The 13,483-nt window shown below is 37.4% G+C and overlaps 1 protein-coding gene across 10 annotated transcripts in view; it reads right to left on the bottom strand.

Annotated features, from left to right (window-relative positions):
• Positions 1–8,956: 8,956 nt before the first annotated feature.
• HEPACAM2 (HEPACAM family member 2) overlaps positions 8,957–13,483 on the bottom strand; it is a 46,153-nt gene continuing 41,626 nt past the window's right edge. For 4 of the 10 annotated variants that reach the window (XM_045508819.2, XM_045508817.2, XM_045508790.2 and 1 more), the window contains exons 9-10: positions 12,256–12,365; positions 8,957–9,238 (exon numbers count right to left, since the gene is read on the bottom strand). In XM_045508819.2, coding sequence (XP_045364775.2) covers positions 9,223–9,238; positions 12,256–12,365 — 126 coding nt within the window. In that variant the 3' untranslated portion in view covers positions 8,957–9,222. Of the gene's footprint in view, positions 10,765–12,251; positions 12,366–13,483 lie in introns of those variants that run through there. The other 6 variants (XM_074367483.1, XM_074367484.1, XM_045508812.2 and 3 more) reach the window with 5 other exon arrangements.

Here is a 13,483-nt window from a genome sequence, read left to right as displayed (position 1 = left end):
TGGTAGAGATGGTTTTGCATACCCCCACTGTCCACTGTTTACACTGTTAGTGGGAGTTGCTCAGTTATTCTTGCCGTTCATGTGACTCCTTCCCCAGCACTTCTAGATGTCAAAGGGCCAGTGACTGAGAAGCATACAGGCTTGTAGAGGGCCTGCTTTTTTTAGAAGATGGAATATCTCCTGCTGGTCTGGGTAAAACAGACATTAAATACTGCTTGCCTTGACTTAGCTTGAAATGAAAATCTGGGAGTTGACTTTCCCTCTGCAACTTCCTTCAGCAATGGCAATAGAGAATGTTTTCATTGCCCCTAATTTATAGTTGGGAGACAGGAAGGGGAGAGAAGGGATGGGAAACATACATGTTAATGCCTTTAAGACATTGCAAAATGCTAACCCTTACCCCTTGTCACTCACAATAAAAATGCATTAGATGCTGAGGACATGAGAATTGAGTCTACTCATTAAAACTAGCTTATACTAGTTTAAACAAGTACCTACTGCTTCAGAGAACTTTCAGAGCCACATAAAACACACACACACACACACACACACACACACCTCCTTCATCTGGACTTTCTTGTTTCTATATAAATAAAGGTTTCACTAACAACATTCTGGGAGCAGCTTGGTATTAGAGATATGAGTCGAAATTCTGGGTACCCAATTCTAGAAATGTCAGGAAAATTACCTTATCTTTATCTCTCTGCATATAAAGAAGTTTGGAAACGGAAACATTGCCTGAATATATACAAATATGTGTATAGATGTTTCTGTATATAAATAAATATAATTATATGTACATATGTTTACATATTATATACACACATATTGAGAGATGCATACTTCTTTTGATTATAAATGGTTGACTCTGCTTTTTAAAAATTCCCCATTTTTCTAGTTTTTAATCTGTAAAGTAGAAGCCACCTGAACACTGAACAAATTAAATAGTTGATGTTATACAGCTATTTAAGTCAAGTTAAATTGTCTTAGAGGCATTAGCTGGGGACATTGTAAGTAAACACATGGCCTCATGAAGCCTCCTGTGTAATTTCACAAAGCAGTCTTTGCTGAACTGGGCCAGGAGGTAGCTGGGAGCAACACAGACATTTACTTATTAGTTAATGATGTTGTGGGGGGCGACCAGACTTCTCTGAAGCTGTTTCCTCATCTATAAAGTAGAGGTAGTGCTTCATGTAGTTATTCTGAGAGGTAAGGGAGAATATATTTTAAACATCCAGCAGAGGTTGGTATATTGCACAATACACTGAACAATAAATTGATTAAGTGAATCCATGAGAGGCCTCTGCCTCGGGTTAGACTTTTGTGTTCCGATGCAATGTGTTTCAATTCAATTTCAACTCAATTCAATTCAGTTCGATGACATAGACTTTTAGCCATAAGAAGCAACACCCTAAATACATTATATCTTTCACTAACCTTTCTGACGCACCTGGAAGTTGTCATAGTAACCGATAGCTCTGTCTGCTCTTGGTGATAAGGCTCCTTTACTCCAGGTTTCACCCTTCCTTCTTTGACAGTCCAGCTGGAGAAATAGGCAGACCATTAAAGTCAAATCTCTACACACTTTGGTGAAGAAAGAAAATTCTGGGTTTCAGCAATAGAATTTTGATTTAAACGTCTCTATTGCCGGCCCCTGAATCTTGATGTCCTTCCACCTTGGCCACAGTTCTTCTTAGGTGGCCAGCACCCACAGTCCAGAATTCTCTATTTGGGGAGCATTGGGTCATGCTCACAGCCACTCCTCAGTACAGAATATCACCTGTTCACATTCTCTGACTTTTACCTTTCAGGGATCTGGCTTGGGGGGAGGGACAAAGAAAATGAAAGGCAGAAAGATATAAAATCCAAGGAGAAATGAAATCAGAACAAAAGAAGGAAAACCAGGAGAAAAGGAATAAGAAAAATGAAAAGAAAGAAAAAGAGTGTAAATTAAAAAGACAGAACAATGTTGAACAAATGGAATTTCAGTCAGATATGTGATTAAAATGTAAGGTTCTCTTATGTAAATTTTTTTTAATTTTAGTATTTAAACATATATATCAAGCAGTACAAATTTCTGTAAAGTAAAAAATAAAAATGTAAGCCTTTCTTTCGACTATTCTTTTCTTCAGGGGTTGCTACCATTGCCATTATAGTATTTCTTACTGAATATTTTCTTTATATAAAAATTTTCTATCCATATAAGGAATCATATCATAAAACTGATCTGTGACATACTGTTTTTCAGCCAGTAACATGTGCAGGATTTACCTCCACATTATTATATTTAGATCTCTCTCTTACTTTTTAATAGCTATAGAGTGCCTGAACCTGATGTAACCAGTATTTCTTGTTGGTTAGTGTTTAGGCTGGTTCCTTCCTCCCTTCCTTTAACTAGATAACTTGAAAAAAAATCAAAAATAACAACTGGAAAAACTGTGAACATTCCACTGACATAAAACCACACTGTGTGAGTAATTACTTATCGGTGCTTACACTAAGCAGTGCTGCATAAAAGTGATAAAGGTACAAGTGAGATGCATGTGGGTTCTCAAATGAAAAAACAAAACCTTTATGACTAGTTCTTGGTTCAGTTATTTTACCAAAGGCAGAAGCTTGGTTAAAAAATTTTGACCTTACAATATGTTTGCTAAGAAGATATAGATATTTTTTGTAAATTAATAAAATAAGATGCCATGGAATATAAAGAAATTAAAGACCTCTCTCTCTCTCTCATATTGCAGATTAAACAACTGGGACTGGGCAAAAAAACCCAGTGTTTGGTTTTGTATGACATACACACTAGTATTTTGCTAAATATTTCTACACTTATAACCTAGTAACTGAATGTTATTTTATTTATTTACAATTATTTCAAGAGCTTCCCCAAGATGGTGGAGTAGAAAGACCCTAAATCACCTCGTATCACAGATACACCAAAATTACAACTAGAGAGCAACTATCTATAAGGACTGGCAGAAACTATTTTCCACAACTAAACAACTGAAGACACAAAGAAGGAGTCACAAAAAGAGGAGTAGAAGGGGCAGAGATGGGGTATAGTTAGGACTCATATCCCCCAGTAGATGACCTCCAGTGGGATGAATATCACAATCACAAAGTTCCTCCCCAAGGAGTGAGGGGGCCACGCCCCACACTGGGCTTCCCAATCCAGGAGTCCTGAACTGGGAAGATGAGCCCCCAGAACATCTGGTTTTGAAAATTAGCGGGGCTAACGTTCAGGAGAGCTGGAGGGCTATAGGAAACAAAGACACCATTTTTAAAGGCCATGCACAAAATCTCACATGCTCTGAGTCCCAGCACACAGCAGCAGTTTGAAAGGAACCTGGGTCAGACCCACTTGCTGATCTTTGAGAACCTCCCAGGGAGCAGGAGGTAAGTGGGACTCCCATGAGGGACAGAAGCACTGGTGGCAGCCACTTTCTGGAGCTTGTTTTACTGTGATGATACTTGCAATGGCAAGCACCATTTCGGAATCTTCCCTCTGTCCTATAGGCGCCAAGATCTTGCCCCACCCACCAGCAGCCCGGCTGCACAGCAAACTCACAGGAAGCCTACCTTGCCCTCCAGTGGGCCCACAGCCACTACACAAGGCAGGGCCTCACAGACAACTGGGCCAGGGACGAGCCCTGCTTACCAGTGTGCCCAGAGTAGTTGTCCCTACCACACAGAAGAGCCACGCAGCGCACATAGGGGCACCCCTAGTGCATATAGCTCTGGTGACCAGAGGGGAGCCTGCTGCTGAGCCCCAAAGGATGTCTCCTACAGAAGACCACCTCTCCGAGATTAGGAAATGTAACTGGACTATTTAATACATACAAATAGACACAGAGACTTAGGCAAAGTGAGGAGACAAATGAATATGTTCCAAACAAAGAAACAAGATAAAAACCCAGAAGAATAATTGAGAGAAGTGGAGATTAGCAAACTATCTGATAAAGAGTTCAAGGTAATGATGATAAAGAAGCTAGATGGAGGAGAATGGATGAACACTCTGAGAAGTCTGACAAAGAGTTAGAAAATATGAAGAAAATCTAAACAGACCTGAAGAATACAATAATCAAAACAACAACAACAAAAAACTAGAAGGAATCAACTGTAGATTATATGACACAGGGAAATGAATCAATGAACTAGAAGACTGATAGCAGAAATCACCCAAGTTGAACAGAAAAAAGAAAAAAGAATTTTAAAAAATGAGGACAGTTTAAGAGACCTCTAGAACAATATCAAGAGTACTAATACTAGTGTTACAGGAGTCCCAGAAGGAGAAGAGACAGGAAAGTGGGCAGAAAACTTATTTGAAGCGATAATAGCTGAAAACTTCCTTAACTTGGGAAAAGAAATGGATGTCCCAGTTCAGGAAGCAAGGAAAAATAACTCCCAAAGTCATCAAGTGTCCTGAGAGTCAATTTCAAAGGATTGGAAGATTATTGGAAACAGTAATTTATCTGCCTCCTATCCATGGTGTCTTCTTTAAATATACAAAGTGCAGGTAATCCAATTTATTACAATTCAAAAACCATTTATTGTCTGTGCTCTAAACAGTGTATGGGATGGGATGGGATAGATGCCACCATATGGGACACTCAGAAGATTTGGCTATCGTGGGGGTGCGGTCTCTGAAGTCCCCACTTCCTGGGATAACTGGTTTTTGTAGATTTAAGGAACTGACCGCTCTTAAGCTTCAGAAAACCTCTCTCATAAATCTAAAGTGGAATTCTCCTGCAGGGAAGACCAATCTGCCAGTTTATGGCCTGTTGTGTGATGAGCAATAGAGCTGTCATCTTCCCTGGGAGCATATTCAAATGAGAACGTTTTCAAACAGAAACAAAAACAGATAAATAGTCAGCTCTCCATATCTGCGGGTTTTGCATCCATGGATTCAACCAGCAGTAGACCGAAAATACTAAAAAAATATTCCGGAAATTTCCCCAAAGCAAAACTTGAATTTGCTGTTCAGGCAACTATTTACATAGCACTAACATTGTATTTGCAACAATTTACATAGCATTTATGTTTTGTTAGGTATTATGAGTAATCAAAAGATGATTTAAAGTATATGGGAGGATTGTGTAGATTATATGCAAATACTACACATTTTATATAAGGGACTTGAGCATCCACAGATTTTGTATCCATTGGGGATCCTGGAATTTATCTTCTTTGGACATTGAGGGACGACTGTAAATTGCTTTCTAGGGACCCAATGGTATATGAAACTAATGAAGCTCCCAAGGTAAGGCTTACTGGAGAAATACTGGTGTGCACGCCACTCCCAAAGGCCATGTCCTGAGAAATCACGCGGTGCGTTGGAGTAGATCCTGGACTTGGAGACAGGTCAGGTTTCAAGATCAGCTCTGCCACTCACTGGTTTGGTGACTTTAGGAAAGTCTTTTAACTTCCTGAATATTTGTTCCTTCATCTGTAAAGCAGGTATGCTTGTTCTAGTCCACAAGTTTCTTGTGAAGATCAATGAGGGTAATGGATCGAAAAGTATTTGTAAATTTCACAGTTAACACGGTAATTCCAATAAAGAGTGTATCTGGGAGATGAGAAGGCAGGAGAGTGTGCTAAATCCAAGTGCTGGGTCTGATTTCTGTGTCGGCTTATGTGAAAGAAATTGCTTTCTTCCTCATGAAACTAAAACATATACATTCAAGTATATTTGAACATGAACTTTAGAGGAGTATATAAGAATCACATAGGATTTCACAGGGATGCATAGAAGTAGAAGCATACAGAAGCAGAAAATTAAAACTTTCTAAAAATAAATCTTTAAGAACATACGATAAAATGGCTACTTATATGCCATGTACTGCATTATCACTCAATTTTACTAAACAGGACCTTATAAGGTGCACAATCTTGTAGAACTGAGGGATCACATGAACCTTCTTGGAGTGTGTATGTGTGCAGTTTATTTTAAGTGAAATTGTCTTATTAAATGGAAGTGCACAAATGTTAGAAAAACAAGGAAAAGTATTTTATTCATAAGTATTTTAATTTTTTGCTTAAAAGTCAATCAGTAGGATATACTCTTTAAAAATAATAAGCAAGAGGAATGATTCTATTCCAAGTTAGAAGAAGTAACAAAGGTAAAAAATTTTAACAACAGCTAAGATTATGTTTAGTAATGAGGAAAGAACTTGAAGCTGGTTTTTAAAGATTAATTTGTTAATTAGGTGAACATCTGGGTTTGGTTCATCCCTTCCCTTGGAAACCGTGATTAATTTATGAGATTTTCATCCCCATTTACTAAAAAAGCAGTGAGTCATCCAGTGTTACACACCAGTGACAGCAAAAGTTAATTGGATTCTAGATCCTTTCACATTTCTCCCTTCAGCAATTCCTTGCTGCTTTGAGTGGAACCATGCGCTAAGAGAGTCTGTGTGTTTTTGTGTGTTAGAGAGAGATACAGAAATGAAAGGAATTACAAGTGATTGAAAAGTGAGTTTGAAAATGTAAGTGTATTTCCTTTGGTTTGTGGTAAGAAACTCTGGAGGGAGGCACAGAAGTAGCCAAATCAAAAACCAAACTAAAAACTAGTAAGAACAGCTATGTTAGTGCAGACATTTTATAGAATGTTGATTTGTGAATAATGTGAATGTATTATTACCTATTCCAGAAATAGGTAATAACGTATTATTACCTATTTAAGACTGTCAATGGTTTGAAGTGTCCCAGACTTGGGGCTAGGAAAGGGAACACAGAGATGGAGCATAGCTCATTATAATTAGTATTTGCTCTCTAAGAGATACAGGGCTTTTTGAGGGAGGGGATTCAGTTTGGGAAAGGAGGGAGAGGCCGATGGACCCTTAGTGAGTGGGTGACCGGAAAGTTGATCTGCTCTCTCCTAACCCTGCAGTGAGATTGCAATGTTTCTTTGCCTCTGACAACTACAAATCACATTCAGTTTAGAGGCCCCTCCTTAGATATCCACCTGTATATGCTGCATGATCTCAGTGCATAAAGCAATACTCCCAGATTAAAGAGAATTCATCATACAGGTTATTAACCTCATTTCTAATTTCGCTTTGCCTTTGTAAACTCTCATTGTTTCTTCATCTTGTTTTATAACCTTTATTTTGGGGGGTTTATTTTATCTTGACATATTATGCATTTACATGAGCTACCATAAATCCTTTCTGGAACTGGAAGGAGTAGAAATAAATGTATGCATAACTAGCCTGGGAAAATGCTAACAGGTTATTTCTGAGAGGTGAGATTACAAGTGATTTTGTATTATTTTTTCACATTTATTGAGATATAATTGACATATAACAGTTTGTAAGTTTAAGGTGTGGTGATTTGGTGCATATATATATTGTGAAATAATTACCATAATAAAGTTAGTGACACCTCCATCACCGCACATAATTACAATTTTTTTGTCATGAGAACATTTCAGATCTACTCTCTACAGGTAATTTTAATTATCTTATGGTTAGTCTTCTGCACTTTCAAGTATGTGTGTGTGTGTGTGTGTGTATACACACATATACATAAATATATAAAAATATATTCCAAGTATATCTATAAATACATATTTATATATTTAACAATGGGCAAAAAGATATGTAAGAGTGGTAGAGAAAGAAGACCGGGAAAGAAGAAAGGGTAGGTTGTAGGATTTCTATAAAATATGTGATTCTACAAAAACATGGGAGGTACAGTATAAATATAGTGGTTCACTTGAAATACTTTCAAAAAGGAACGTTGTTATTTTGATTTCTTTCTTCTGTATAAAATAATAGACCATGAGATATGGTTTCAAGTAAAAAAAATGTAGTCATATTTGTTCTTTTTTAATAGTTGCAAGGTAGGCCATTGAATGGACCTTATGTCATTTTAAAATCTCTCATTGTTGTATATTTGGGCTGTTTCTACCTTTATTTGGCCAGAATAAAATCCCAAAGAGTAGTACTGCCAGGTCAGTGTCTGTAGCCAATGTCAATAAACATAAATATTTGTCTTTCGTCTTCAAGATCTAGAAGACAGATGAGCATTCTGTCCCCACTTCTTGGGCTTCACTGCACCCTGAACAGTTGCCTTGTGCCATTTTGTGTACCTGCTTCTCTCTAGGCCTCAGACCACCTTCCCCTCACAGAGTTTCTGCAACCTGAACCTTGGATCTCGTAGTTTTATCTGGTACCTTTACCTCACAAGCTTACCTAATGATAATTGTTATCTGAATCAGTTACTCCATTTGGGGGTTATAAAGTGGTGGTTTTTAGCTCTACTACTTAGTTTCTAACTGATGTTTTAAAAAAATATAGCAAAATACAAGGAGGGAGGCCTTTCCCAGAATCTACAAATCAATAAAGTAAAAGTTTCAAGCCTGAAAATTAAATAGCCATGTCAAAGCAAAGTCTTATTTTAGTAGTTCTCTTTGATGCACACTGTGAAATAAGGATTACAAAATCTAATTCTATAATCTGACTTTTATGTAAAATTTACTCTACAAGACAAAGAATCAAGGCCATATAAAAGTAAAAACAGAATAATTTATTTGAACCCATCTTTCCTTGAACAAAAATAAAAATGAGACTTTAATAAGTCATTTCCTTCAGTGTTTTACAAGCCTTTTCAACAATGCCATTGGTGATTGACAATCTAAGAGAAGGCGCAGTCTTGCATTTGTGACAATTATCTTTATTATTCTGTGGTACAAATAGCAAGAAGGAAGTTTGGGAATAAATTTAAAAAATAAATACAGCAATCTTAACAGTAATAGGAATTTTGTAATACAAAGGCTGATGAAACTTTTACAAATATAAGGTTTCCACTGTTACAGGTTAGAGGGGATAGAATCAGTGTTGATGAAAGGGAAAATATAGATTAGAATTAATTGAGCTTTGTAGAGAATTTGATAAAAAAAAAGTAATTGGAAAGTCTCGTCTGTCCTTTTCTTCCTCCCCATTGAGAGGAAGACTGTCCATTGAGAACTCTCTCCACCATGCTCCTCCATAGCACAATGCATAGTGTGTAGGAGGGAAAACCTGCAGTCTGATTTTTATAAATGACTCTTCTGCATTAAAAGGCGTGATGAGTAAAAGGTATTGGGCTTGATTTCTTCAGTGACTCCGGATAAGTATATATTTCCACTGCTTTTCTTCAAAATGTGCTTTCATTACTTAACTCCGATGCATTACTTTGCCCATGAATGCTCACCTGGTGAAGAGAGACGTAAAATGCTCTCTATAGATGTCCAGTTCTACGGGTTGAAGAAATTTAAATTCTTTTATTCCTTTCCATAGCTGCAAACAATATGAGTGTTTTGAACTAGTTCAAGAAAATCACATTTACAAACCAGTAAGTATAAAAGAATAAGCAATCACTAAATTCTGTAGAAAAATTCCTTTTGAAACTAAAAGATCTACTTACTTGAATATCGTGTGAACAAGTCGGGTTCAAAGCAAACCGCACCAGAGCATTTAATGAGGTCAACAGACAGGATTCAAAGAAATGCAGTTCAATAAACAAGCAGCTGGGCTGAGTACTAGAATATGAACCCAGGCCAACTTACCAATTTGTTAAACACCACTCCAGTTAGGTAATAGACACATGCAGTAATGAAAAGAACAGTCTAAGAGCCAAATAAAAAATACTTCGGCTGTCTTTCCTACCTCAGAACCAACTGTCAAATAGAGGTACAAGAAAGCAGTAAGTTACAGTTCCTTACCCAGAGCTGCATATTTACTTTGGGGGTTGAGGGTGGGGACAGCCACTAACCACCTGTAATACTGCATTATTCATGAAATTGATCTTTAAATTTAATTGAACTTAGAGGAAAAAAAAACCCATAGGCAATCAGTAAAGAAAAATGGTTTCTGCATGTTTAGGGAATGTTTGCTCTATTGAATATTTATTCTACTAAGGACCACCGATCTTTAGTTAAAATAAGCAAACAGGAGTCTACAAAACTATGAAATCCTTAAGAGACTGAGTCTTAGTTGGTCTCTATCCCTCGCATGTAGTTACTGACCTGGAAATGTTTGTGGATTGATTGTAAATTAAATAAGTACAAAACAGTTTCTGATGAAATAAAAAGAAAATAGTCTACTTGTTTGTTTGTAAAAATGTAGAATAGGTATTATATATTCATATTCAAGGAAAACAACACTTTTTAAAGTTATGAGTTGGAGGAGAGAAAGAGGAGGAAAATTTAAAAGAGATATTAGAGAGAAGGGAGACGGTCTTACAGAGGAAGAGAAGGCAGATTTAGAGAGGGAAGAAATCTCAGGATGGAGGTAAAGTCATTGGAAGACAAAGACATGCAAAGGGCAACTTCCTCAGAAGGTGGGGAAGATGGAGGTGACAAGAGAGTGGCCACAGAGATGAGAGGGGAGGCACTGGGGCTGGGAGTGTGAGTTGGTGTTCTGGGGTGGACACCCCTGGGAGAAGCAGGTCCTCAATAGCTGGTGTCCTTTCTGTGCATAAAAAGAGATTTTCTGCTTTATTTCCAACTTAGAAGATTTATTTCTGAGATCAAGTTTTATATTCCCAAGAAATTCAAAAGATATTGCTCATGTCTGAAAGCAGTGTAGTTTCAGAGGATGATTTTTTTTTTTAATTTAGGGAATCATTTTTTTTTCCACATGCAAAATCCACCAAATCACTTTCTTTTGTGCTCTGAAACAGTAGCTGTCATATTCCACAGTTTAATATCAACATTTATTTTATTATTGGGAGCCTTAAAAGATAAATCTCAAGTTTTCATCTGGTTTGTCCTCAGTCTAACTGAAAAAAAAAAAAGATACATAGAATAAAGGACAGATAGAAAAAACAAATGAATTTAAATAGGGTAAAATTTTTTAACTGGATACAATCTTAAAATCAGGAAGCAGACATACTCTGAAAATTCTTTCTATTTCTTCTTTTTAACAGTAAAAATATCCCTTCATATTCTATTCCAGAAAGTAATGAGTGTTAGGTATCATTTTAGAGAGTTTTTTAAACTCTCATGCAATACTATTCCACTATTGTGTTCTACTAGATTAATAATATAATGCTGTAAAGCAATTTTCTTTTCTTTTCAAACCAAAAGCTCCCAGCTCTGTCAGGGTCTGCTCCTAAATTACCTGCCTCCTTTTCTCCAGACTCCCTGCGACAAAAGGAATGCACTGAAGGGGTCCCCTGAGGCGCTCTGGCCACTTACTCAGCCCGCAAATGACTGCATCATCCCCATCCCCCCCGGGAATGAGTCTCCTCCCATAAGACGATTTCTCATGCATTCATCCACTGCTAGCTGTTATTTTTGGTATTTACCCAGAGGTGTGCATGAATTACTTTGCTAGAACTGTTTCTTTTGCCAAAGGGGAAGTTCCTGTGTGTGGTTATTGATGTTCTTTTCAAAGTCAATAAATGACAAATACAGAAATGATGGAAGATGATTTGTGGCAGTTACACCTGCAGGCAGCTACAGCCAACAAAAAAGGGAAGTTCATTTAATTATTTCAAAAGGCTGTAGGCTTAGTTTTTCCACGGCTGGGGAGGGAAGGCGACTCCTTGGTGTCAGCCCTGACGTTAACTGGATAAGTAGTTTCCTGGCTTTGGCCTCAGCTTAGGTTTTACTTCTCTGGCTGTGAGGCCAGTCCTCACCATGGTTCTAATGACCTGGGAGTAGACTGCTTTGAATCTATTTATGAGCAGTGGGCATTTAATGGTGACAGTGTTGTGCACATTTTGCAGGTTTGTTTTTTTCCTGGTCCTATTTATAGTGACAGATCATTGGCTCTAAAACCACTGTAGCCACTGGAAAATCATCATCAGCCACTGAAAACATTATCTTGATGATAATGATTGAGAGCCAGCCTGAAGATTCCTTTCATTCCTAGATGTGGATTCATTGGGGGAAATGCTGAATTCTAGAGCTCTGCATCTAGTCCACTGGCCAGATGTGGACTGCCACATGTGCATGGCCCCAGAAGATACTTCTGTGTTAGCCTGTTTTAATTCATAAAATTATTTTCAGGTGGGGAAGTGTGTTCAAATGTACAGAAGCTATAATTTGTTATTTTAATATTTTTTATTCTGAGTCTTTCAAACTCTGGGGATAGTGGGGGCTGAAGGCTGAGCCCTTTCAAAGCAGCATCATCAAATGCAAGTTCATACATATGAAAATGAATATATGTATGTATATGCATGACTGGGACATTATGTTATACACTAGGGATTGACACATTGTAATTGACTGTACTTCTATTTAAAAAAATGCAAGTTCATACTTACTCTGGACGGTCTAGCTGTTGGGCAGGGATGTGCTGAATAACTTCGTAAATTGTACTGTGCAAATCTTGCCCTGGTACACCGTCAGAGGCTGGAACAGACCTAGCTGGCACCTAGAAAATGGGGCACATTAAAAAAAATTGGCCGAATAGTAATAGTATTTCCATTATGCTGCACAGTTGAAAACACTGGAAGTTGTGAAGATTAGAGAATTAGAATTGTTGAACTTCCCTTCAATGTCCATCTCCTCCTTGCTACAGTTCCCTGCACTTACCCTATGGTAGTCTGTGCAATGGCATAGCTATGAGGTCAGCACAAGACAAACTATCACTTTTTTCCCCTCCATTTAAGAAAAAAGCTGGCAGTATTGTAAAGGAAATATAACACAAATTAAAAAATAGCAAAAAAAGAAGATATCAGGACAGTTTGGGTCAGACACCATATATATTAGCTTTTATATTACATCTCAGTTAACTTTTTGACACTATTTGCCAATCATATGTGCAAGGAAGGTTTGGAAGAAAGAATAAACAAAAGTCCTTATCATGCTGCACATTAGTAAAGACAGTACCAAGAAACACAAACACACAAAGGAAGATGTTTTGGTTTGAATGCAGTAACGGGCTCTAAAAACTAAAGGCTTCGATGAATGTGGAAAGTATAGTGGTGTATTTATCTGGTTAAGACCAACATGTATTTTATTGAAATTTGTATTTGTGTTTTATTAACTCCTATTCCCTATACTTGATACTGTTCTTCTTGTAAACACAGCTTTCCAATTACTTACCTGAAGTCTGGTTCCCCTCTTCATCCCAAACTCATCCTATTTTCATCATACTTTTGACCACTTTCAGTCCTTTATATTTATACAGATACACTTAGAAGACATTTTGCCCTTGATAAATCATCTGAAGAGTTGTTTATCTCACTCCAATTTTACCTGCTAGGTTACAATGGAACATCTTAGCTTTAGGTTTTGCTGGAAACTGCCTTGTTTCCATTCCACTTGTTAAAGTGCTTATGGCAGTCCTAGGCTATGTGACTCATCCTATCATTTTTGTGTCAAGGGGATTTTGGTTTAGACTTTGTGTTTAAGGTCAACTCTTGATTTTCTTTGGTACAGAGGTATTCAGGGGCTATGATAAAAGCAATCTATGGATAATGACTGACTTACACATCTAACCTACTATTCGAGCTGATAGCAAGTAATAAATGTGTTCATTTCATGCCA

Source organism: Camelus bactrianus, chromosome 7, assembly GCF_048773025.1.
Source record: "Camelus bactrianus isolate YW-2024 breed Bactrian camel chromosome 7, ASM4877302v1, whole genome shotgun sequence".
Classification (NCBI taxonomy): domain Eukaryota; kingdom Metazoa; phylum Chordata; class Mammalia; order Artiodactyla; family Camelidae; genus Camelus; species Camelus bactrianus.
The sequence above is the reverse complement of the archived record's forward strand: the minus strand, read 5'-3'. Positions and strand labels throughout refer to the sequence as shown.